The sequence below is a fragment of the Aquila chrysaetos genome, chromosome Z, assembly GCF_900496995.4.
Source record: "Aquila chrysaetos chrysaetos chromosome Z, bAquChr1.4, whole genome shotgun sequence".
Classification (NCBI taxonomy): Eukaryota; Metazoa; Chordata; class Aves; order Accipitriformes; family Accipitridae; genus Aquila; species Aquila chrysaetos.
The window spans coordinates 79,035,781-79,063,258 of NC_044030.1; the positions used below are offsets into that span (position 1 = coordinate 79,035,781).

Here is a 27,478-nt window from a genome sequence, read left to right on the forward strand (position 1 = left end):
AGATCTGAGCAGTGAAACACATTTGACACTTTTGAACATCTCTATTTATCTAACCAAGTTACTTCTGTGGAACTAATGATTAGAGAACCTGAGTACCTAATAATCTTTAATGTATGTATCCTTGCAGCACCGATGCTATTTTATAGGAGGGAACTGGAATCAGAGCAAGACGTTCGGCCAATTTTATGTGTATATTCAGACAGTCAAATATAATATTAGTCACCATATAGAAATGGAGTGAGAATAATAGCCTGACCCTAAGTAACCTCTTCAAGGTCAAGGAGAAAATCTGTGGCAAGGCAAGAAATTAAGCCTCAGTCTTCCAAGCTTCAGTCTATTGCCCTGTGTAGAGCTTTCTCTTCCACTGTGCAGGATCAGGCTGCAAGACTGCCCTTAAAATTGAAAAGAAAGGAAACAGTCCCTCACTAATTGAAGCCAACTGTTTATCCTCCCTGGGGGAAAATGTTTCAGTACAGTGCTGCCTTGAAAATTACCTCTCTACAAATGATATTACAAGGGGCCATATTCATTTTCCATCACAGATTCCAAAACAAGCTGGTTTTAAAGATAAAAATATTTTTCTTAATTATGAAAACACATTTTAAAGACACTGGTGTTACGCACTGCTTTTAATTTGAAGCTTTTTTTTTTTTTTGGAGTTCACTTTCTGCCATGAGAATGGGAGTGGTAGCAAACCCAAATACAAAAATGAAAATGGAAATTGACTTTAAAGAGGAATTAAAATTGATCAGATGATTATCTCTGTTGCTCAGGTTGATTGCAATGCAACCCCTCCTATTCTTCCCCTGACATTATGAAGCAAACACATTAATGGAGAAAGGTGCCTTCCCTTTTTAGGACAAAACACCAACATCTCCTACAGTCCATAGATTTTATATAGCAATTTTTATTCATAGAACTTAACTAGGGTTTCAGAAAAGTCAAGTATCATCATTCATATGATACAGATGGAAAACTGGCATGAAAAGGTGAAAGTTGTGATTCATCTTACCTCTCTTCAGGTGTCTAAAAGTGAGATATCTAAATCTGAGTTAATTGCCATAGGTTCATTCCAGACTTAGTGGATAGAGAGAGCGAGAAGGGAAACTTCCAAGCACCATTTATCCCATCTGTCTAAGGACGGGGTGAATCACAGTCTGGAGGCATCTCTCTCCCTCCACTGTCTATAGGAGGAGCTTAGCTGCCTAACTTGGACTATATGCCTAATATTTAGGTGCTAAAGCTAGGTAAAGTGAATCATGCCTGAAATAGCATTTTAAGGACAGGGACATAGAAGCCCTATTTAAAATTTCTTCTGTCCCTAAGTCCAAGGCTCCTAAGAGGCCCAGTTTCTGGGTAAAAGCACTAGATACAGTTTACTCAGAGAGCTAAATTATTTACATAGGGATTTTCTACCTCCCGAACTGATTTCACGTACATACTGCAAAATATATATAGTAATTGGAAAATGCTGTGTATGCCACGGAGAAAAGTTTTCTTGACCTCCAGTATCTCTGGAGTCTTGAAACTTCTTGCAAGCTGTGTTACTATAATCTGGGATCTTAGCAGGCAAGGGGCAAAACCCTTCTCACTGAAATTCCCACTCAGAGAAGAAAGAGTTCAGTCTGCATCGAAACTGCAGGGTTGAGCCAGTCTTATTTTAAATTGCTCAGTTGTAACCTCTGGGTGCCAACAGCTGAGGCTACTGACTATAGTCCAGACATTTCCAAGCTCCTACATCACATTAAAACTCACTTTCCAGAAAGACCCTGGATTACTCTAGAGTCAAAGGTCTTTGCAAGCATGCAATAAACAAGTGACAGTCATGAATAAACAGGCACACAGCATTATGTGCTGAACACTGGACTTAGTTTATACCCTGGCAATACTTTAGGCAGCAGTATAACTGTATGAACTGTACCACATATGGAAACAACAAAGTTATTTATCAGGGGTTTAAAAGTGTTTAGGTACTTGCTTGACATTGATTACAGTTGGGGTTAGATGAATAAACAAATACACATTAATTACATATGTATGCCAGATGCATGCAACTGTAAGTTGCCAAAAAGACTGAAATTCAGACTTAAGAGTAATGATGGCAGGCAGGGGAATAACTTTGGATATCTTATAGCATTTTTTCTTGCTAACTCTAAAACATGCCTCTTTTTATCCCGATTCTAAGTAAGAAGTGACCTGTGACCAGTGGATTTTCTGCCAGATGCCTCAGTTTCCCGCGTACTAATTCTTCTCTTTGTCATTCCTCCTTGCATCACATTTTGCACCAGACCTCTTCTAAGACCTCTGCCTTCCTGGTACAGCAATCAGCAACAACAGCATTTTGACACGGGGAGAGATACTGGATGTTACACATTACAGGCCTTGCCCAGAGATTGCTTGTGCATTTTCATTAAAGTATGACTTGGTAAAATACAGAAAAAGAACCCACACAACAGGAGTAAGGACAACAGCAAGCCCCTCATACCTAACTCATTGCTAACTGTATAGGGGATGTTGGTGCATCACTGCTCCAGGAGCTGGGCTTGGACTCAGTGTGAGAACATTTTGATCCTTTGTGAATGTCAGACTAAACACACAAGGAAGAAGCTTGGAAAATCTCAACAAGCAAATGAAATCTGTAAGGTGTGAGCATCAGTCACCCTTACTTTATTCAACATCAGGCAGAAAAATGGCCTATATGTTCCCTTTCCCCCAAATGCTTCTCTGAAAGAACAGCAAAACATGCCTTCCATTTTTTAAAGAAATGCCCATGTAACCATAACTACAAGTTCGTCAATAGAAAAATGCATAATAAATGGCTTGTTATTTCGACTCTTTTGTGAGACAGTTCATTAGAAACTTCATTTGTCTACATGGATTGCACTTATTCAGCTATATTCTAATAAAATGCACATTGCTTCCAATAAAGGGAATGCATTTGCTATTGATGTGCTATAAACTACTACACAGAGAGGTGTTATTATATCCCTGTGTAATAACAAGCCAATTATAATGATCAGCAAAACCTTTACAATAAAGTCAATGCACGAGGAGTGATTATCATAATGCATTCTAACTGTTCAGTGCCATAAATGCTTTGCAATTAATTGTGGAGCGTATCTATAAATGTATTATTAATGCTGTATAAAAACCCATTGACAAGCAACCTTTACATTAAAAAAAGATACTAGGATTGTAATGTGTCCCTGAGTTCACCTAGGAGGTTGAGCTGTATTTACAAAGGTGGAATTTTTTATAGGATTACATTTTTTATTTCCTCCGCTCTCCTCCTCCCACCACTTCTTCCATTTTTGCCCTGTTATTGAAAAACCTCCAAATATCACTCTGCGGTGTGAGGCCCCTCGATCATCCACCATACTTGATTTTCGGTCCTGTACACATTGTTTTGGACACAGCTACCGGCTTTCACTGGTGTCTTAAACCTATGACACTGACAGCCTGACATGCATGAATGCCAAAGGCACTAGCCGCAAGAAATGAGCAAATAAAAGCATATCATAACCTAAGCAGGCAATGCAGGAAGGGTGAGAAGGAGAATAGAATCGAAGTTACATAATTGATCAGAAGTCGTGTGGTAACAGAGAACAGAACCAATACCAAAACCTCAAGGCGATGAGCTCCCCAGCCTCTCCCCAGGCTCTGCTCTGGACTCTCCTCCTTCTTGTCAGTAAACTATTAAGTTACAGATGCTTTATGAAAAATGTGCAATATGTTTTGTTTTTTCCTTTTATTCCCTTAATGTTTGATTTTAAAAGGTTGTCCTTAGGACATATGCTAGAACACAATGTCCTGTGGATCTTTTCCAGTTCCTATTGATGGTTACACTTCCATCGATTTCAATCACTATGGAAAGGGCAGACGTGAACAAAAGTTTGATGTCCCTTATATTCTTTCAGCTGGTGAGTGTGGAATGGAGCACATCAGCCTTCAGCAGAGTCATCGAATATAAAACACTATACAGGAGGATCTGCTGGAGCCTTTTTTCTCCCCCAGAATTAAGTTTTACCAGACAGTGGAGAGCACGAATGGGGTCATCCAGGGCCACTTTGAATTAACTGATCCATTTGCATTCTGGTACATTCTGCCTGCTTGAAAATACAGCCTTGTGAGGACAAGAGGGTGTCAGCTGTCAGTAGGGTCATGCAATCCTGAATTTCCAAATAAACCAGAACATTTTCATTTCCCATTGACTGTAATCAGTCCCACAACAAGCCACAGATAGAAAGAGAATATTTCCATGATGCTCTTTCAAAAATGCTCTTTCTATAACAGGTTTATCTTAGGGCTAAAGGAAAAACACTACAGATTTTAACAGATATTCAGACCCGGAATAAAATCCAATGGACAGGTTCTCTTTGAACCCAGTGGCTTTGAGCATCGCTGTAGAAGGCTCCTTCACACACAATGGGGCCTAAAGCTCGGCTCTGCCTTTCAAAGCCAGTAGCTTCACCTGAACTGAGAGAAAGGAGGAATGTCCAAATCTGGGTGAGTTTCTTGATTCTGCCCTGGACTTGATGCATCTCTGTTCACATGGGGAGAAAACCAGGACATATAGGCCAGAAGGGGCCAGAGCAATGCTCAAGACTGTGGGATATCTAAGGTGGCCTTCGTGGTCCTAGTCCCAGCTCCTTCGCCAGCCCTTGACTAGATAGACAGAGAGGCGAACACACTTCAAGGCACTGACATCTCTCCCTCCCAATACTACATTATCTCTGACAGCCATTCCTCAGAAGCCCACCCTGTCAATGACACCATGGTTTTCTGTTGGTCCTGACACTTCCCCAGCCTCTGAGGCAAGAAAGCTGCCTCCCAGTTTCATATCAAGATCTTTTGGTTAGGTTCTTGATTTTTCTTTTTTTCCTTTGACTCATGAGCTTATCTCCTCTCCCAGTGGATTTTTTAACAGACTATTAGAATATTTTTAAACAGTCATTCCTTGTCTTTACCCTTCACACAGAGATACTGCAACTCAGCACCAGTGTGCTGTTTAATATTGGATACGTATTTAATAGAGAAAAGATATTTAGATTTGAGTGTGGGGGTATGTTGTTTTGTTTTGTTTCATTTTGTTTTAATTCCTCCTGCAAGAAAAGTCAAAACCAGCTGATTAATCACATTTGGGGCAAATCTCAGGATGAGGAGATGTATGAGACTTAGGAGGAGGATTTGGCATGGAGTTGCAAATCTGCTTTCAAACTTCAAGGGAAGATAAAGAGGGAGAGAGATGTTGTTTAAACTGTTGTGGTCACTGAGGGAAAGAAAAGGGAATATGAGGCCCCAGACGTGGTAAATGATTTGTCCAGAGGTCCCGAGTCTGGACCTCATAAAATGTGAAGAAAGGAGCTGTCACTGTCCAACTAACAGTCTTAGCCTTGCAAGTGCAATGATCTCAGCAAAGGCTGGCACATGTGTGTTGTGTGTCCTTTGGAAGTCCCTGTCTGTCCCTTGCTCTACCCGAGCTATAAAAGATTAGGGTGAGTCATACTGGGCTCATGGCGATGTTGAAAGGGTTAATGGGAATGCGTTCATGGAGAAGTAAGCTTGGACCTTTTCCCTCAACTGTGAGAAGGGAGAACACTATTTGTGTCCCTGGGGTGTTTGCCAGTGCCACCTGCCCGCTCCTGCTGAATGGGTGTGGGGACCATAAAAGAAAAAGAGATGATTAGTTGAAGAAAAAGCTGGGGCAGGCCACATAAAGGTAGGTTGTATGGATTACCACCTGGAAACAGGACATTGCCTCAGCCTGCTCTCCAGCTTCTGGGTTGGGAAGTCTTTTAAAGAAGCCCACCAAAGGTGCAAGGTAGGGAACTGCTGGTAAAGTGGCTTCCACGGAGCTTGATGTGCCAGGCAACACATGCGGCTCAGAGATGAGGAAGAGATGAGAATTACAAAGTTACAACTCTGACGCATGCATAGTCGCAGACTTCAGGAGTTCTTGCACGCAGGCATAGCCTAACCTCCAGCAGTGCAGAAGAGGAGATGCTGAGCTCTGTTAAGATCCATCTCCTTACCCATCCTTAACTCTTTTCTCAGACCTTCCCAGTCCGAAGGTCTGAGCGACCGCTCAGCAAAGCGCTTCCAAGGAAGAAGGAAATCATTCCATGTGGCACTGTTATACAGCGTGAAGCCAAACGAAGCTGAAGGCAACCAGTCTTCCTTGATTGCGGCACCTGAACAGGCCTGGATTTGGCTAGTACCTGGATGGGAAGCTTCCCGACAGGTTTTGGCCATCTGCATAAGCCACAGAATTCTGATCAGTTAAATGGAAACCAGCTAAATGCCAAATAGTAACTGGGACCTTGGGCTGTGTTTGTCACAGATAAACCCTGCCAGCTGCAGCAGAGAGCTAGTGAGAGTTAGAAATGGCCTGGATGAAATAAGAAATGGATCCAGACTTTTGTCCCAAAGGAAAATAACGCTTAGAAACTGTGGAGAGGCCATTCTGGCCCCATCATCATTGCTGAGCTGATGGAAGAGAATAAAAAGAAACAGATCATAGTGCATGAGCAAGGCACCACGGTTTTGCTGTTTACTGTAAATGAGTGCTTGGACATTTTGCTCTGAAGCTGGAATAAACCATAACCAAGCAGATAATTTCAGAGCCTGCACATTGAGTAACGGGTAGAGAAACAATGCAAGTCAGTTGAAATATGAAGTCCAAGCCTTCCAGCTGCTGCTATCACATCCCCCAAACAGCAGACAAAAAAAGACACACTGCACATGCCTCCCTCAAATATACACAAAAAAATTTGCTTGAAAGCACAAACAAAGACAGAAACTTTAGTAGATTTGTGAAGTCTTGCATGCAGAAAACACTCCAATGTGATGAACCACAATCTCTCAACAGTCTCTCTGCAGGACATTGCACCCTTTCAACTCTAAACCACTTTGGTCTTCGCCTTTTTATTTTCTTTAGGCCAGGAACCTTCTGTATCTCTTCCATAAAATGCAGGAGAACCCCAAAACCACTGTGAAGTGTTTCTTGGTAGAGACATTAACACTGGGCCTGGGTAGCACACGGTGCATCTTTGCATGCTTTCTTTTACAGACCTTCCTCTGTCCTTTGAGAGGAATGTAGGAGCAATGGAGCATCTAAGCATCACTAACGGAGCGCAACTAGAGTAACAGAAGAGTCCTTTCCTTTTAAAAAATGTTACTCTCTGTACAACCTAGTGGGACCTCGGGGCTGCATTTTTCATAGGTTAACCCTGCCAGCTGCAGTGAGAGTTGTCTAGTGAGAGCTAGAGATATTGTGGATAAAATAAGAAATGGCTCCAAACTTTTGCCCCAAACCACAAAACAGGCTTGAAATCTTTCCCTAAGTTTGCAAAACTTTAAGTCACTGATATCTACAGACTATTTTTAGAGCTGAATATGAGACAAGGAACCAAGAAAAATCATCAATAACAGGAAGAAAATAATAGAAAATTCCATTAGTTTAATTGGGATTTATCATGTTCAGAATTTAACATGGAGTTATAGCTTACATCCCTAAAAACATATTGGACTACCTAATCTATGGCGAAGTAGTTTCTGTGTAGTCAAGCTAAAATTTAGACAACACAAAGGCCGATGAGAGTTTTTAATACACCCTTAATAGAGCTAGAGTTACACTCTGATTTTTCAGAAGGAAATACAGAATTGTTGCCTTTTTATCGCATTCTATCAATTTCGTCACTGCTAAAGTCTCTATAAAAAGTCAAAGGACTCTGACCTTCTGATCAGGTATTTGAAGCTTCATGAAGCATTTTGTAGAAGGAATACCCCTACATAACATTTTGTAGTTTGACTATACACACACGCGCAAACAGGCAGGAACGCAAAATGCAGAATTTTCCCATTAATTTAGACTGTTTCCCTAGAGAAATGTACTGAGGATACATTCATTTCTAGTTCCTGTGAGATCAGACAAATGTAAATAATGCCAGTTTTTATTGAAAAGGATTGCACGCTTTGTCTTACTCCTAGTCCAATATGGGGATTAACAAACAAAATAATAAAACCAGCAAAACTAATAAGGGTCACTCAGCATTTCCATTTTGTTGGGTTGAGTGTAATTTGTGCCAAACAACATTTTGAATTCTTGCCCAAACCTAGATGGTCTGATAGTCTAAATTCTCACTCACACATACTAAATACTAACACACCCACTTTCAGTTCAGCTGAGAATCAAGACACAAGAAGGGTTAAAACCCAACAAAATCCAGACTCCAGAACAACAGGGAAAAATGCTAAGCAGAATCTGGTTGGGGGGCAGAATAAGTTTTGGACTCCCATCAGCTTTGGGTTGTGGAAGAACTTGCTGGAAAAGTCAAAGATATGTGTTTTAGCAAAATGCAGGTATTTACCCCTATGTAAAACACAATCTCACTTCTTCAGGAATACTGCTTACCATTTCCAGTAAAAACCTCCTTGCAAACTACAGTTTCAAAGAGCACTGCATTCTTTCTTTAATACCTTGACCTGGCACTAAAATTCCCCATAAGCCAGAAGATAGAGGTGTATTCAGAGTGTGGGCTTTGGGCAGACCAAAGACTTGTGCTGTGCAAAAGAGCTGCTTCATCTTCCAAGCCCCCTCTTCCCTCACGTCCCATCCTGATACATGGATGGGGTATAATAAGCTACAACTTAAGTTTCTTTGTTGTTGAAGTTGACCTTTATCTTGCAGCCCTAATGAAGTCTTTTGATGTGCTCCTAAGATACAGGGCCTCCTTTTTAGCATTCCGTTTGCCGTGCCTGCTTTAACCAGTGGGCTTGCGAAGAACGTAAGTTTTCATACAATGCCTCCCTTGGGTGCCAATTGTTCTTTTCTCCCACAGTTGCCCTTGAGTCATGCTGTCCTGAAACATCACCAGTCCAGAAGCAGCTTGTCAGTGGGGAATTAGGACAACACGTCTTTCACGCCAATGATGAGTGCACCCGCTTGGCCCCTGCATTATGATCGCGACCGATAGGAGCGATATGGGAGCGGAGTGTATGAGAAAAGATGTGGTTTGTGTGTGTTGGGGAGATAATTAGCTAAACTACAATGGGGAGGGAACCACTGGTGTGGCGGATAATGTGGAATCAAACCACCACTGGAGCCCTTTGCAGTTCAAACCACCCCTCCTGAAAGCAGCTGGTTTTAGCAAAAGAGTTTGAAAACCCTTCCCAGAAAGCCAGGCATGTGTTCTCTATTAGTGATTTGCATAAAAAAAAAAAAAAAAAAAAAGCCACTGGGAGCTACATACCCTGTAGGCGCACTAAGCAATTTGGCCAGCCTAATTATTATTTTTTGGTATGTCTAATTAAATAGACAAAAGGCCCTCCCTTCACTCTCGCTGTCGGCACGAGCTCCACTGGAATGTGCATAATGTCCCCTCATTTGTCCAAGCAGCTGAGCCTTTCCCTTTTCCCCTAGGAGATCGTCGTTGACAACTGCCCATGGCTTACCCAGTCCTACTCAGACACGGAGCCAGATAGTCAGACAGGAAGGGAAAGGGGGTAAATTGACCTGGTTCTGTTAAAAACCACCGGACGATGCTCTATGATGTGACATGCCTTTGTTGCAGGTTAGAAAGGTACCGTGGCCCTTGATAGCAGAATTTGCCATCGCAGAGCCCATCCAATACTTTCTGCCCAGTGTTGGCCAAATTCCCTCGAATTTACTTTACAGGGACTCTAAAAGTGCAATATTTATCCCTGAGCTTTCTGGCGTTTTTCCAGCGCTCAGCTCTTCTCCTGCTCTGCAATTACACGGCACCACAGCCCTTCCTTACAGAGCCTCTGTCAACCTGCCGATTTCACCGCTCCGTAACACCAGCCCTTTAACTACAAGCTACATACAAAGTCTTCCAATGACTTGAGTCACTGGAGAGTTTCAGCCTCACACTGACGCAGTCAAAGCCTCTGGAATCCAAAGCTTTCAACTGAAAAAAGAACATAATTTCAGTGCCTTTTGTCTGCGAGGCATTTTACTCCTGTTAAGTAGTTGTTGCTGGAGATTTCCACTAATGCCAGCACAAAGATAGTCATCCCAAAAATGAGTAAGAGTTTATGTCTATGGTGGAAATTAAAGAGTTTTCACACATCTAAGAGCCACATCATTACTAAATGACAAAATCTACTCCCACATTTATATGATACATAAGCACAAGTGTTTTTACTGCATATATGGGCAAAAGCTTCTCTATTTTTTCCCAAAGAGTTAGGGATAAAGAGGAAGGAAGCACCATGTCATTATATATATGCATGTATATATATATAAATGTGCACATACAAGAAAAAAAAAAGCAAAATTGTAATTTATCCAGCATAACAGACCATCTCACACTTTCTCAGTGAGCTCTGTGTTTGATCTGACAAACAGGCCCCTATTAGAAGAGTACGGTGAAGTATCACCACATCAGTTCTGGTAGAAAACCTTTTACAGGAAACACCTTATCACTGGTGATCTATTGAACAGTCACTTAGCAAAGCCTTCCAAATCCACTGTGCAGGATGGAAAAGCAAAAGACCAGCTCCTGATTTCAGCTACACCTGTGCAAATCCTGAATAACTCCCTAGGACTGAGAGAAGTCTTCGGTTTGCACAACAGGTTTATCTAGATAAGCTGATACAGGTGCAGAAAACTCTGCTACCTCAGAATTTGCTTTTTCCAAAAGTAGAGTTGCTTCAGTCCAAGCAGAAACAACATGGTCAGAGAAACCATAAAATATCTTCTTTATCCTAACCAAATTAAACACCTCTGCAGCTCAGCACAACATAGGTCTGAAAAACCTACATTGTCGTCACTGCTGTTAAACTTTGTTAAGTCAGCGCCTGATGCTTCACTTCTTAACGAGGCAGTTATTTGTTTCCCAGGCAATTGCTGGCACCTGCCTGCCTTTTAAAATCAAATAATAATTGAATATGAGGAAAGCGAGACGAAGTAAAGGAGATTTAATAAAGAGAATCTTTGCTGCAGAGGGAATTTCTTTGGCAGTGATTACGTTACTAATTGATCAGCACATTGCCTGAGAGAAGCCAGAGACAACAATTATACTTAGCACTGTGGCTGAAAGCAATGCAGTCAACTACCTCCTCGGCTTTCGCTGTCCGCTGGTTTCACCTGGATCGGTCTGTTCATCTGTAAGAAAGAGCAAAGAGATACACATAATTAATGGTGGCATCATACATTCATATACAGAGGCTTGCTTTGTTTTTTAACCATGCATCATAGTCAGCGCCAGAACTTACTCCATGAGGGGGGAAAAAAAGCAATTAATAAGCAAAGAAGTAACCACAGAGTACAGGCTGCTTCTTGGTCCAAGGTAAATCAGTGTCACCCCATTTACCTGACAGGAGCTCTGTTGAATCACATTGGGAGAGGGATCTGACTCATTTCACACAGGTCATGAAATTTTAAACATAACTTTTTAAATTTCTAATAGTTTCCTCTGGAAACACTACTGTCTCAGAGTAGAAATGCTTTGTCAGAGCATCAGGATCAGTGAAACTTTAATTGCAAAGATTTCTTGAGATTGGCATGATGAAAAGAAAATGGAAAAGTGAATTCCACCTCCACTGTTAGATCAGTAGGATAGTCACCTGTAACATAGCAGACTCCATTTCATATTTGTGGAATGAGATTTGGATCTGGTTTGTCCACACGCTGTAGGAGTGCTGGCTATTGAGATTTTTTTTGTGGGGGAAGAGGGTAGGATGAGAGTCAAAACATCTCCCTCTGTTGCTTTTTCAAACACCTTTTTCCTTTCTTACATCAGAACATAAGCAAGTATAAAAACCTTGCCATTGTGCTGTGAGTAGGATTTCTGTTCTCCAACTTAGCCCTCTCAGCAAAAGCATTGGGGACCATCATCATCCCCAGAGCTACTCAGTCTCAGGAGAGAGCGCAACAGATGTCCACAATCACCTTCACTGGTAGTGCCTAACATGATGTGGGTGTCTGATGGACAGGGGTGAGGGTATACCCCTCCTCTAGTTAATAGCTGGAGATGCAGATTGGATCAGAACCAGCTGAGATTTTCATCTGAAGGCCCTTCCTTGCCTCTTCCTCCATGTCACTTAAAGTAATCCATACACTATGCAGATGGACTATTCAAAATATCTTTCTGCGTGTGACTACCCCTGAGTGGAATGAAATTATCCTTTAGATTTGGCAACCAAAGAAACTGCAAGTTCAAACAGGCAACACAAGGAACAGGAAGTCATAAGGCAATGGAATCTCCCAACATATTGCTTCCTAATAAAGTCAGACCACAAATTGGCTGATGAGTGTCACAGGGTGCCTGCAAGTGATACCGTCCCTCCCTTATCTGTGGCTAATCAGAGTTGGGCAGCAAGGCTGTTAGTTTTCTTTTTTGTTTTCTTCCTAATTCCCCTTTATTTTGAAAGTAGTTCATAATCATTTAGATTTATTCTAATTGCTCTGCACACATATTTAGTAATAAAAAGTTATCAAGCTGGCTGACAAGTAGGTTAAGATGATGGAGAGCCTAGCAGATCCTGCTGCATTGTTGTCTCAAGAGGAAAATGTACTTAGCCATAAACTGACTACAGTTAGACTCACACTCGCGAAGAGAAGGATCAATGGCTCCAGACGCTACTGAGCAATTTCTGCTCTTCTGTATGCCTGTATCATCCAACAAACTCCAGACAGTTGAAGTGCTAAAACCAACAAAGAATCTGGTACTGGATAAACCTTGTATCAGCCCCTGCTTCTGCAACTGTAAAGACCTGTTGCTCACACATATAATACAAGATATTAGCAGGGCCAGAGGTGATATATTTAGCAGCAGCAGCAGCAGGATGAACATCCTGCCATAGGGTTCCTGTAACCACATGTGAGCAGCTAGCTGTTAGAAGCATTTAAAGATCTGACATCACGCAGGTAAGGAGGGTAATTTATGTCATATAACTCCAAATGTGTAAAAAGTGTCATTTTAAGCCACTCTTAAGTTTGGTGTCTGAGATGAAAAGGATGAATGATCTTCTGCAGTGCCTGTTCCTCTCCACTGATCATGAATGTAGTCTATGCAGTTAGAGTTAGGTGAGATGAACCTCGTCTTGATTCTCATGCACAGGATAATGAAGCCAAACTACCCAGTTACTGTGCTTTAACTTCCCCCAGCTTCTTAATCACTGCGATTGGTTTGCATTTACAGCAGGTTAGTGTTGACACCATCCATGTGCCAAGGTCTGACTTGAGAGCTGTTAACTTTTGACAGCTGCACTCATGCTATATATTAAGACTTCCGAATGTGGACACAATGGCTAGTCTAACTCCAGTGGTCAGAAGAGGGTGGTCAGAGGTCCCTGGTGCTCACTCCAAGACAGCCAGAATCCGCATCCCAAGTAGTCAGGAAGAGAAATAGTCACAGTAGCCAGGAATTTATAGGAGGTGTGCTGCATACAGCCCTGAGAGGCAATGTCTGGAGTCCAAAATGGACACAGCCTTGCAATGCAGAACGCTCCATAAATCTACCAATGTAGGTACTGATCTGAAGCCTGCTAAAGGCCATGAAAATCCCCACTGAACTCAGGTAAGCTTTAGAAAAACTAGACAGAGCTCTTCCTACTTGTTATTGAGTTGGATGTGGTCAGTTTGCAAAAGGCAGAGGAGATCATCAGACTCTTTAGCAAAAATGAGAGGAGACTAATATTTGTTTGGTTTGGGGTTTTTTTTTCAGTTTGGGGCATGAGAAAAAGAATACAATCCCCAAGAAAGGGGAGAAAAAGAGGGAGGGAATGAGCATCCAACAGAGGAAGAAAAAACTGAGGAAATTAATAACTAAAAAGCTAGTGTAATTTAATGTACACTATGATTTATACACTTGACAATTTCTTTATAGACCAAAGAGAAAGTGCTGCCTGCACGGAGCCCATAATACAAATTGAGATCATCTTGACATGAAAGACACCAATTATAGGGAGAAACATTGAGAGGAAAATAATTAAGTTTCCTCTCTCCGTCTATGGAAATTTTCTTTTTTTTAAAAAAAATACAGACACTCTGGGAGCAAGGAGCTGGCATGGGGAGCAGAAAAGGGCTAAGTGGGGAATAAAATGGCAGACAGATGTACCTTCCACAGTCTTGGAAAATGCCTTCTTGGGGAGAAGGGAATTCAGAGGTTCAAGCTCTCTGCTTATTCTTCAGCTGGGAATTATCATGGGTTTAATGTAAAGAAACCAAAGTTTATACTCCAAACTGCAGTTATCTCAATAGTGATTGGTGGAATATTGATACGGATATCTTTAACATCTGTCGTGTCTTGGTGGACCCTGAGAGTGTGATAGGAGAAAGAAGATCTGCCTGTCAGTAAATCTGATTAATACCATGGGTATCCATGTGGGATCATAGGAACTACAGATGTGGCTTGAAGTTTTATTGATCCTTATCACTAGACGTCTTCAAAAGAGATCTGGCAACATGGGAAAAGACCTAGGCAGGCTGATCCAACATGTGAACTGACAGATGGGCTGGATGAACCCTTTTAGGCTCTCCGCTAGGATGTGCTACACTTGTGTCCATTGTGATGGTCCTTCTTTCCTCTGGCCATGGATCCTCTTTGTGCTCTCCTTTGAAATATGATCATGGTTCCTTATTCTATATTATCCCTGTTGGGCTGCCATAGTGAAAGAAGTATACTGTTTTACCATTAGTTAACCCAGAAAGAGTTTATCTCCTCTTTAGCCTCCCTCCTGTCCTTTAGGACCTGACTACAAATTTTTATTCTCTACATAAACTATGAAAATTCCTGACATGATGGTACCAGAATGCCTAATAGTCATAAAACCATCATAAATCAGGATAATATGTTTGTCCTCATTCATGATTCAGAGTCCAATTTGGCCACAAATTTACTTTGAAGTGCCTCATGCAACAGCAATGCTGTAACAGAGGTGTGCTGAAGACCACTGAGGCACAAAGGGATTCAGGCAAGAGCCAAAAAATTTAATTTTGGTTTCTGGTTACATATGACAGACCCAATTTTCAAAGGGGTGGCAGGCAGATGGCAAACCAGAGTTTTATTCACAACTGCATTCCCAGTGTGGCCTCAGGCAAAGCCTGTGTCTCAGATTCCCTGTCTGTATTGAGAGCTATGGGCACTGCATGCCACTACGGCTGTGAATCAGACCCATTTTCAGGAAGAGAGGTTGCACGTCCTTTTTCCACAAATGCCATGAGTGCTTGAGTTGATGGAGGAGTTAGAACTTCAGGAGCATCACACTTCTTATTTTCCTTTGATCCTTTGCACTTTCATCTCTGCTTAATACTACCTTTACTATCACCTTTGCACACCTTAGACAAGATGATCGTATTTGTTACGCCTCATAGTCTTCCTTTTGGCTTTTCCTTCCTTTTGCCTAAAACCAACCCATTCAAAGAATGCCAGATGTCATCCTCTCACACCAACTTGCCACTTGCCCCACCTACCCCCACCCCAATCCTCCCTGCAAGTAGAAACACGACATCATTTTTCATGTCCAATTACAGCCACCGTGGTGCCACTGTTAAAAGACAGCGCAGGTACTCCTGTCAAAAAGGGTTTGAGTTACAAGAAGCGATGAATTACAGCAAGCCCTTTTTCAATTCTCCACAGAAATGAAATGTCAGAGCTTGCTGCTGTATTTTTCTCAGCACCATCAGCTACAGGCCACTGCAGGAATTAGACAGGGGACAGACGCTTTTCTGCATCATGATTTTTCTTTTCCTAAGGTTGTCGTTTTCTCTGCCACCAACCTTTTTCTGCTCCCTCTGGCTTTGATATTAATTTAGAGCAGGTAGAAGGATCACCTGGGAAAGAAGAGTAGGAAGCAGAGACAGCTGATTTCTCACTGTCTCCATCTTTCTTCCTCTCACTGTTCCTACTACCCTTCTCACTCACTTTTTCATTAATATACCTGGTGTTTCTAGCCAGGACTAAGGGTCTACCAGGCTTGAGAATGGACAAGTGCAGAGATAAAAAGAAGAAGAAAGGGAAGAAAATAAAAAAGGATGAAGAAACCCTGAATAGCTTCAAATGTGATCTGAGACAGGAAGGAAAAGTGAGAAGAGGAGGAGACTACTGAAGATCAGTGAAGTGTCACTAATGGTTAGGAAGATCATGTCTAAGGCAGAAGAGAGCTGTGTTGGAGATAATCTGCTGGTTGTGCTTAAGGAAGAAGTCATTTCAGGAGACAAAAAGTGATTCTAGAGCTTGTGTGATCTATAAGACCATGGAAGATGACAACAGTCATCATCTATCTAAGAATAGTCTTTCCACCCCTCCTTAGAGGGCTTAAGAAAATTGAATACTCCCTGAGAACAGACTGAGGGGTTTAATTAAGGCTTTGTATCAAAAACTGTGAGGAAAGGTATTCTATTGTCCATGTTTCTTGAAGTTCCCAAAGAACCAGTCTGGTACAGTGTAGAAAGTTGAGGTGTTAAACCTCTGACAAGGCCTGTTTCCAGCTCTACACTGGTCTTCTGAATGAATTTGGTCATATCATTACGTCTGTCTCTTTCTCAGCTTTCTCTTCTGTACAATGAAGATAAAGATACCCTAATGTACCATGAAGGTGGTTGATGAAAAAAATATATCTAAATGTTGGTGTTAAACAAACAAATAAACAAACAAACGTCCAGTCATTTCTATGCCTGAATTATATGGACAGATATAATGACAAATAAAGTCTTCTTGCTCAGTCATGTTCTGTTGTGTTTGGTATTGTTCAGGCATCAGGCCTCTAAATCAATGATGAAACACTGCTGTGACCTAATCACAAAGGATAGGATGTTGATGTGAGGTAGCAGGTCTAGCAAATGTTTACTGGGCACTACTGCATCTCTGTAGATGCTGGCTAGCCTCATGGAAGAAAATCCCATCCCATAACAACTTGGTTCCTAAAGATGCCATGTAGTTCTCGGTGAACATGACATAGCTCAGATGTTAACTAGAAGTATAAGTAGTTTAATAACTGCCCTGAAAATTCCAGAAAATATGGTTACTCCTTATTTCTTCAGTGAGAAAGGTTTTTGTGTTCAAAATCTCCCCCCAAAACACTACGAGGAATTTCGTTTTACCAGTTCTGCCAACTTTTGCGGGGTCTGCCATGTACACAATAGTAATTCCTCTGAAGCCAGCACAGCTATTTATTTGAGTAAAGGTACTGGCAGGAATGAGTTTGCAGGAGTGGGTCATAACTTTAAAGCATTGAGCAAAATCTGCCTTGATTGAAGGCCCTAAGGAAATGCAAAGTATATTAGTGTCAAAGTTGGAAAGGCCAAGAAAATCACCTACAATTGAATTGCGTGTGTGTAATTGCAAAGTTCACGTAAATCACTGTGTACCTGATTCTGAGTGACATAATTGAATTACAGTGATATAAACTAGATAGCCATAAGAGTGAATCCAAAGCAATCTCCTCTCTGAAGAAAAAAACAAAGTCAGGGCCCAGGTCCTCAGCTCAGGGAAATTTATGTGAATGTTACAGAATCAGGAAAGCTGCTTCAACATAGGTTAGCTATACAACCAGCCTTCTGTATTTGTATATTGCAGCTGTAAGGCGTGGAGCAAAAACCTGCCCCCATGGGAATGGAGGTAAGTGCTGTGGTTGCATGAATGGCTGTGTGATTACACATTAAGCATACTTTTGTGTGGGCAGTGCAAACTGATACAATGTTGGATTAATAAAAGAGTAGAGAGAGGAAATGTTTCAGAAAGTTTGGTGAAAAAAATCACATTGGCTTTCCTTGTGAGAAGCACTCACTAGTAATGCATTGCATCTGAAATGACTCTATCCCAAACCTTATCTGTGTAGTGGACTCTTAATTCCACCCTACCACCCTCTTCCCTGCCTGACGAGATGTGTGTCATAGACGTGTACACAAATAGATGAGAAGACCTGAAATGGGAATGTATGAGATATGAAAAAAAAATCTTGAAGGGTCTGACCTTTACAAATCAGTCAATGCTCTGGTGCCTACCCCTGAGAATGATTGCTACCGGCCATCCCTGCACTCTGAGAGTATTTTCTATATATCATATAAAACACATTATAATCCATCCATCTAACTATCGATTCATCTTTCCAGTTGTCTCGTGTATATAGATGAACCTAGAGGGGGCTTAAGTTCAGTTCAGGCTCACGTGCAGAAGCCTATGGCTTCAAATCCAAAACTTTCTCCGCACAGAACAGTTTGGGCTTGAGTTTGAAGAAACTGCTGATCTTGTTAATAGCAAAATAAAGTCTTTCCAATACAACAAAACCTTTGATTTGTACTTGGGGAAGCTGAGTGTGTACTGCTCAACCTCACGGTGCCTCTGGTTTTAAACGAAGTGGGGAAAGGTAAAAGGGGAACTCAGTCCTTAGCAGGTTTGAGGACAGTAAGAGGAACAAAGCACAGGATGCTTGGAACAACAAAGCCTTATTTTCCAAAACAAGAGAGACAGCACTGCTTTTTCTTCGAGTATTTATATCTTATAAGTACTGTTTCGTATGCAAATCTGCATGTGAAAGAGGCAGCGGGAGATCCCCTTAAAGCTTTGGGCAGTCACACAGTAAAAATGAAGTTCGATAGGTCTGCTTTCACCTGCTAGACTGTGCCACCACACACAGACTGTGCCTTAAGGTACCGGTGCCCTGATCATCCAGATGGGTATTTATTTGCACGGTGCCCTGATCATCCAGATGGGTATTTATTTGCTTGGCTTGTGCACTTGACCTTTCTTTCCTGGGAAAGAAGGGGGCCTGGTGGATGCTGACTTCAGCTTGGGAAAAGTGTCTGTAGTCCCAGACCCCTTGCATATGTGAGAAGTCCCTGGACATGTAGTGAGTATACTCAAGCATGTAAAGAGTCCCAGGATTGGCCCACTGGTGATGCTAAGCTATATGAAAGGGTCTGTTTGTCTGTGTATCCTGACAGCAGAGGTGTAAGTTTTGAAGGGACACCCTGCTCATTAAATCTAGTTCCCTGCTGCTACCATGAGCAGTCACAATGTGAAATTCTGTTCATGAACATCAAATTCTACTATAAAACTAAGGAAGCCTTTTGCTGTCCTTTCCTCCCTTTTCCCTAATATCAGTAGGGATAAGCTTTTCCACAATCTCACCTCTCTTCTAATTTCCCACTTGAGTTTATTTCAAGATAATTTACAGCCAATTTTAAAATGTGCCCAAACTACCTTTTATCTAAAATCATTCTTTTCTATCCCTGCCATTTTCTATTAGCCAACTCTGCATGCATTTAGTAGAAAGCAACCACTTCTCTTTTAGCCTAGATATTGTGATCCTAAACTCTTTCAAGGCAGAGCAACAGCATAATCCACACGTATGAAGGTAGTCCATATAGATACAACCGAGATAGCCTTAAACTATCCAGCATGGCTAACGAATAACTGTATCTAGGTGGCAACATAGAACTTAAATGAGTGATGCAAATATGTGCCAGGGTCCTAGATCAGTTTTGCAATGTGTACTCAGCTCGAGTGTTTGTGGTTGTAGGTTTATCTGTGCCTGCACTGCCTAGTCGAAAGCTTGCTCTCAGACCTTGTATCCGAGTTGTCTCTCGGATGCTCTCTGTGTTGGTTTGCTCTGAGGTTGCCCAGCCCTGCCTGCCGCTGGTACTCACCCAGGCAGAGGCACAGTCTGGAGTATGCTCAGGAGCTGCCTTGGTGAGGAAGTGCAGATAAGGGGAAAGGTAGGGTGTTCGCTGCATATGGGGCATGCCATGGCTTTGTGCGTGTTGGGTTCACTGCGTAGAGGCCAGAGGCCTCTTCAGCATGGATGTGAGCAGGGCAGGCAAGCAGGCCAGAGAGACAGATGTATTACTCAAGGCATTATAGACATAACCCCTGCCTCCTCACTTAGAGATGAACATCTGTTCTCATCTTTTCCTTATCCTAAGCCCATGACCTCTGGCTGTTGGCGCTTCCCTGCTGTGCTCTTCATTCTCTAGGCTTTATGTCTGCTTCTGAAGCAAGACCCAAACGCCGCCTTTGCCACTAATGGTTGCTTGGCTTGACTCTGCAGACTTTAGGCAAGGCCAACCTCCCATTGACTTCAGTGCTTTGAGTGCAAAAGGAGCTTGGCCACCGTCCATCCAAGAAGATTAGACCTTCTGTGCTTGTGGCTTTGTATGCCTAGCCACAAAGATAAGAACCACAGCCAGCCCTTTTGCCCATGGAGAAATGCTTTCCACAGCACTGCCATTTAACAAACAACTGAGTAAGCAGTGTAAATTAACTAGCTGCTTTCACCCACTGCCAGAATCATGAAATAAAGGCTCTCTCACTGATATAAATGTGTAGGTAGCCTCAGGGCCCGAATTAAAGCATAGCCTCCCCAGGAACTAGAAGAGGCTATCACAGGGTTGAGGTTGCAAACACGGTTTTCCTTGGTACTGGACTAGATCCACTCTGAGCCAGAAAGTGATTTTCCCTCAACACTGGTCCTGCTTTCAAGGGTGTTCACTCTCTTCCTCCCACCCTAATTTCCCTTCTCCCAAGGCTTAAGATCATCTGTAGGACAAGCTTGCTGCAGTGTAACAGATAGCAGTCCATTACCTCAGTCCTGCACCCCAGGAGGACCAGACCTAAACTTATTCCAGGTAGGACACTGTGGCATTTGTGAAGCATAGGGGCTTCCTTCTCAAGGTATATCCCTATCATTTTACACGTGGTATGGTTGTACTCTCCTTTCAGTTCTATTAATGAACAAACATAGACTAATTATTTTAAGATAACCTGAAATAAGCCCCGTTTGAACAGAAAAAATCCAGCAGCCATTCCACCTTCTCCACTGGTTTGTCTAAACTGATTTGAAATCACACCTCAAATTAGGTGTGTGAAAACCTTCCCTAAAGGTAAACCCCTTAGCTGTGCATTGGATCGGGGCTGCAGATCCTGAAGGAGCTGGCAAAAGGAAAATAACAAAAAATCATAAAATCATAGAATCATTCAGGTTGGAAAAGACCTTTAAGATCATCGAGTCCCGCCGTTAACCTAGCACTGCCAAGTCCACCACTAACCATGTCCCTTAGTGCCACATCTACACATCTTTTAAATACCTCCAGGAATGGTGACTCAACCACTTCCCTGGGCAGCCTGTTCCAATGCTTGACAACCCTTTCGGTGAAGAAATTTTTCCTAATATCCAATCTAAACCTCCCCTGGTGCAACTTAAGGCCATTTCCTCTTGTTCTATCGCTTGTTACTTGGGAGAAGAGACTGACCCCCCACCTCGCAACAACCTCCTTTCAGGTAGTCGTAGAGAGCGATAAGGTCTCCCCTCAGCCTCCTTTTCTCCAGGCTAAACAACCCCAGTTCCCTCAGCCGCTCCTCAGAAAACTTGTGCTCTAGACCCTTCACCAGCTTCGTTGCCTTTCTCTGGACACGCTCCAGCACCTCAATGAAAAATTAATTTAAAAAACCCCAAACAAACAAGGGAAGACTCAAGGAAAGAATAAGATTATCTTAATCTTGACAGTGCCCCTTTAAAGAAAATCTTCTGTGAAAGGACTTAGAGCATTAACTTTTTCTTCAGTCCTCTTTCACAGCTAAGAAAGGCATATTGGGGGGGGGGGGGATTTTAAGCCCATCCAGCCACCCAAGTTAGTTCTTTGTTCCTAACAGCAAATGAATAAGCACAAGCAGGAGCCTTGCAGATATTAGTATAGCCTTCAAAAAGAGAAGAAAACAAAAATCCTTAGCTCCCCAAACATTTCCTGAATTGGGAAAAGCATGGAAGTCTTAAAAAAAACAAAACAAAACCCCACAATCTTTCCAGATTCCAGATCCTCAAAGTCAATGCAATTCCCTATGCTTGTTTCAGCCTGTACAGAATCAGGCCCTCCAATGCAAAAGGAGCTACCCCCCACCCTCACCTATGTATAACTGGTATCATCTAGTCCTATGTTTTGACAATTATTTATAACATAATTACCAGACTGATGAGTATCGCTGATTAATTATGTCATCCTTCAAAGTTGATCTGGGTACTTACAATAAACAAACACCCTGGTTGGGTAACAAAGATGATTTTCTGTGTCTGTTCCAGACAGCGAAGGCTAGCAATCTCATTCTATCACGTAGGGATGTGGTCGGAGACTCCCAGGGATTCGTTTCTGATCTGTCTGTCATTCATGTGGAGCTGCTTCTTTTCTGGTCCCTGACCGCACCCTGGTTTCCCCCCTCCCGAATGATAAATATTTCCTCTCCGCTGAGAGCTATCCAACAAGACCGATGTCTGATACTAATGCATCGCTGATGCTTTCCTCCTCTAATTATGCCTAAACATTGCCTTTCTTTCTTTTCTGCCCTGAACGATCACTTTTTTTCTTTTTTTTTGCATCAACATGTACCAAAGCATTAAACAAGACATTCCATTAATTTCTTCATCATCATAACTTAAGCCTGGGACATACCCTTTAAATATTCATTCAGCTATGAAAACTGGGCATTAAAATTTTAATAATGTCAAGCTCATTTGAACTGAGCTCCTGGGGGAATATTACGATACAATTAGAATAAATATGATGATTGATTTGGTGTAAAGGTTCACCTGTCCACATCTGTTAGTGGCCAGAAGCAGCATGCCACCTCTGGCATCTGGAGCCCATAGCTCCAAGTTATTTACTCCCTTCCTCCTCACCCCCATTTGCTTTTCACTTGCTTGCAAGCTTGACTCCCTCACTTGCTTGCATAGAGTGTTCAGCTTTGATAAAGTTGGAAGAGGCAAACCAGAGAGGCCTCATCAAGAAGAGACAACTCATCCAACTGCATTTTCCTCCCTCCTTCCCCTTCTCGTGCTGTGGCATTTGATTAAAGACAGAGCGTTGATCAGAGCCACTAGAAGTTCAGCTATAAACTTTCCGGCGGTATTAGCCATTAACCTTTTTACAGTATGTGTCTGAACTCCCAGGGTCTGATTCTTCTTTGTGGATCGGTAGCAAGCCTAAGCAGCATTGACATGTTTGAACCAGAGCGGAGGAGAACAAGGCTTGCCGCTTTCTAGCAGTGTCCTTCCAAAATCACTGCAGAGAAATATTCTCAAGATGTGACGCTGAGAGTAAAAAAAACACAGAGAGGGAAACCAAGCAAGAAATCACACTACTTAAGGAACCTTCTGTTTCAAACGCAGGATGTTCTCAAATACACAGAGAGATAATTAAAAGATTTTGGTCCACTGGGTGCTGAGCATATTTGAAAATTTGGGCCAGATTGTACTTTCTCTCTCAGCAGTGTGAATTGGGTGCTACATGGTGTAAATATGAAATGAGATAAATTGGAGTCATGACCACTGAGAACAATCATGGGGGTTTTTTTTAGATCATCTACTTTAAATAAACTACCCATTAATTATTTGAATTAGGGTATAATGCAAACCTCTCTGTATTTAAAGGTAACTCTGATCTAGCCCTGCTTACAAGCACTGCCAGCATTTCTAGCTTTTGGGGCTTTACCACCAGTCTCCTGACATACAGTGCTTTCCTTAAATCCTCAACTTCTGGACCCGGGCAACTTCTTAACAAGAATTTTAATTAAAGAATAGAAGAGAATTCTTAATGCTCAAAATATATCTCAAAGAAAATGAATACATGAAAATAAAATCTCTCTTATTTACATTATCATATCACACATGATTGCTCGAATTAATTTATGAATGATGCATCTTTACAGTAGGCAATGTTAATTATTAGAAGCATTATTTGCTTTTCACTGTTTTAAGCTGTTTCTTTCCTCTCTGTACTTTGCTTAAAGCAGATACTGATCCTAAATCTGTCACTTTCTTTTTTCAAATTCAAATCAAGTCCAGTTCCTGTTCCTATTCATCATCTCTACTTCTCCATTGTTTACTTTTCAAAAACTAGTAAAATATACAAAGCTGTCCCAAAAAACTTTTTTTGCTGAAAACTAAAGAAAAAAAATTCTTTTATTAAATTTTATAGAACAAAAATGTACATACGTAAATCTTTAGACAAAATCCTTACATTTAGGATCGGCTGTTATTGTCAGCAGCTCATTGTTGCTTCTATATGATGGACCTGGCAGTTCGTTTACTTTACTTAGCAAGGAAACATAATACCTCATGGTAACAGTCATTTGAGATCAACAGGTCTAGTTTTAGTGTTGGATATTGCTCTCCAAGATCTTTGCCATTTACTTTGTTACCAAGATACTTCTAACTATCATTTTTGTGCCCTATATATGACTTTTCCCATCTGAACCCTTTTATCTTTGCAGTCTCTGCATGAAAGATCATAGGTACCCAGGCCTAGTTAGATGAGCTCCTGTGACCATCCTCGTTATTTGCTGTCAGATCACATAGCTGAGGTGACACAGGTGAACTTGTGGGTGTTTCTACCCTGACAGTGAAAAGTAAAATTTCTTGGGTTAACACAGTTGTGGGAAATGATGGTCATGAATTGGCGCTGAGTTTTGAAACCGGGGCTGTTTGATTCCTGAAAGCACCCAGAAGCACAAGACAACCACAGCAACCACTAAAGGCAGTTACCTGAGGTGTTTATGTGTAACGGGTGTAACCTACTCCTGTGAGATTTCAATGTCCCTTTGGGGTCTCCCTCCCTGTCCCCTCCCGCCCCCCCAAAAAAGGAAAAGATGTTTTAAAATAAACTCAGCCCATTACACACTACAATATGGAGACAGGAAAGGGAGATAATGGTCACTCGATGTTGATTTTCTCAGAAGGAAATTTGGAAAGTCTGAAGTCTACTTATTGTGAACGTACAGTGTGGAAAGATACGGCCTTGAACTCTTTTTAGAAGTCTATTACCTATCGTCTTCTTCCCCACTTAGTTTCCTCCATGGAAAAAGGGGTTAGACAGTAATCTTTACCTTCAGGGCCCATTGTGAGGATTAATTAGATATTATTCCTACAAAATTGTAAATTTCTAAAATGCTATATAAGCGCTCAGTGTTATTATAATGTGCTATACTCTGCATAACGTATACCATTGCAATATTACCCGTTGGTTGTTCAAGACTACAGAACTGCTGCTTCTAATTGAGTTAATGGCTTCATAGGTTGGTAATTTAATAAAACAGACTGCTTAAACCAGCAAGGTTTTGATTAAATGGGGTGTGTGCAAAGGGGAATTTATATTTGTTAGAAGCTCCATAAATCCAAGGTATCAAGGCACAGATAATGGTGGTATAATAGTCAATTATACAGCGAAGAAGGAAGGACAGAGCTGGAAGCCATTTTGGACATTGGTGTCATGTACCGCTGTAGTCAGGTATTTTGGGCTGCTCTCAGGAGTATGCCCAAATAAGCGATGGTGTGCACATACAGATGAGACACTGCACTTCTCCCACTGCTCCCAGTGATTTTTGAGAGACAAGGAGGCTATATCCTAGGTTATCATGCCCCTTACCTGACCTTAGAGAGAACTCAATTGTTTCTTTGCAGCTGGCCTTACCCCCTAATTTAGCTCTAGTACTGGAAGGAAAATTGGAAATTTTGGGAGAGACCCTATTTGCTTAATGAAAAGACTTAGCTTGTACTTAAATTACAGATATCTCACGAAATGCCTTCTTCCTGAAGTAAGCGCCTGGCCTTGCCCGTGCAGAGAAACGGGCTGCTTGAAGACCTCCAGAGGGAGCTCTTGGCTGCCTAAATTTAGACAACTAAATTATGCAGACCCAATTTCCTAGATGGAGAAATTAAGGATTTACTCCGGGAAGCCTGCTTCATTAGGTACTTAAAATGTACTCAAAAGTTAGTTACTTCAGTACACAGACTGGATCGCACCTTTGACTCCAGCGACTGACTGTCTGCAGTGATTTTGGACTGTGGGAGCGGCTCCAGGCGCTTTCACTGCCTGCTGGAGTCAGTAGGAAAAATCTGCCCTGAACTTGGAAAAGCAAGGGAATGAATCCCTCCATCTTGACTCTTTTCTGTGCTGTAAATGCCAATTCATAGCTGCTACCTTACCATGGGTCAGCACCACTGAGAGTTAAAAGTTTTGTTCTTACGTCCTCTCTCAAGAGCTCCAAGTCAGGCAAATCTGAAACCAAAGAGATCCTTTCTTTCATCCATCTGACCCTGAAAAACAAAGTAAGCCAGGCACAGCTAGCCTGGCTATTTTGTATATAAAGAACAGCACCCACAAAGCTAATGAGAAGCTTTTACAGCTCTTTGTTGACACTGATAGATAATCAGGAACTTGTCCAAGCTGCAAAGTTTCAGCTGTCAAAAGCTGGGCAGAAACTTTCCATAACAGGGGCCAGCCACAAAATTCAGATCCTGACACAAACACAGCCAGCTTAGGAGGGCATATGGCAGTTGTGCTAGTGTCTGGGATTATATCTTGTTCAGATATCTGGCTCAATTAAACAGTTACTCGCTCACATCTTCATCTGACCCAGCCAAACTCACCAGCCCAGACACCTGTACTTTTACAGGGTTGCATTCAGACACAGGAAGGTATTAGGGTTTCACTGGAGATGGGGATGCCTGACCCTGCAGATCCAACGAGACGACGGGGACCTGAGGCCAGGCATGAACCCTGAGCAGGCTTTCAGGCAGGGTGACCAACATTTTGTGGCTCCAAAGGAGCTGATGTCAGTGCTTCCACTTTGGAGGGAAAGAGCTGGCTCAGCAGAAATGAAAAATAATAGGAGAGTGGGAAGTCTGACATCAAAACTGGATGTTTTTCCTTCTCCCTAAATGTCATGCTCCTGTTCGATGACAGGTTATTGGTCCTGGTATTCATTAGTCTCTAGCCTACCTTACTGCAGGGGTCAGGCTGCTTGATGAAAATTGTCCTCCTCAGCCTTAAAATCTGTGAACTTTGCTGAAGTTCAGGAAAGGTTTGTGCCGTCATAGAGCTTTGAGTAAAGACTCAGGACAATTTGCTTGTGGCTCCAGGTATTGTGCTCATTCCTCACAAGAATCTTATTAGACCATCATCAGAAATGTTGTTTTGATAAACATTAATTTCATGCTGGGCCAAAATGCCCCTCTCCCCCCTGTGACAAGCTCCATTGAGCCAGTGCTGGACAAAAGCAATTCAAAATTCAGCTCCTTCACGTGAGATGGTGTGTGCGCGTGTGTGTGTGCTTTAACTAAATCATTTATGGTCAATAATGCCAGGTTATTATAGGTCAATAACTTTCAATTATTCACTAGCCTTGCTGTGCTCCCACTGTCAGGCAGCACACCGGCATGTCGGCTCTTGAGAAGCAAAAAGCTCATGATGGGAGCTTTGGAAAAGCAAGCACGAACACAGCTTGAGCAGCGAAAAAGAAAACAGAGGAGGGAGAGAGTGTGAAAAGTTCTAGTTGCTCTCAAGAGTATCTTGGGGAACGTGTATGTGACATATTCTCTCTTTCTCACACATGCATGCACACTCAGCCCCAAAATTCATTATTCTTGTGCTCCCAGCTGGTCAGACGTGAGGCAGTCCAGATCCCAGGGCTGCGTGACCACAGAGCTGGTCCTGAGAGAACATGATCTCTCATTAAGGTCTACA

At 42.0% G+C, this 27,478-nt stretch overlaps 1 protein-coding gene across 1 annotated transcript in view; it reads right to left on the reverse strand.

Annotated features, from left to right (window-relative positions):
• CELF4 (CUGBP Elav-like family member 4) overlaps window positions 1-27,478 on the reverse strand; it is a 716,072-nt gene that overhangs the window by 300,722 nt on the left and 387,872 nt on the right. Inside the window, 1 exon segment of the mRNA XM_030004110.2 lies at window positions 11,080-11,128. Within this exon segment, the coding sequence (XP_029859970.1) occupies window positions 11,080-11,128 (49 nt within the window).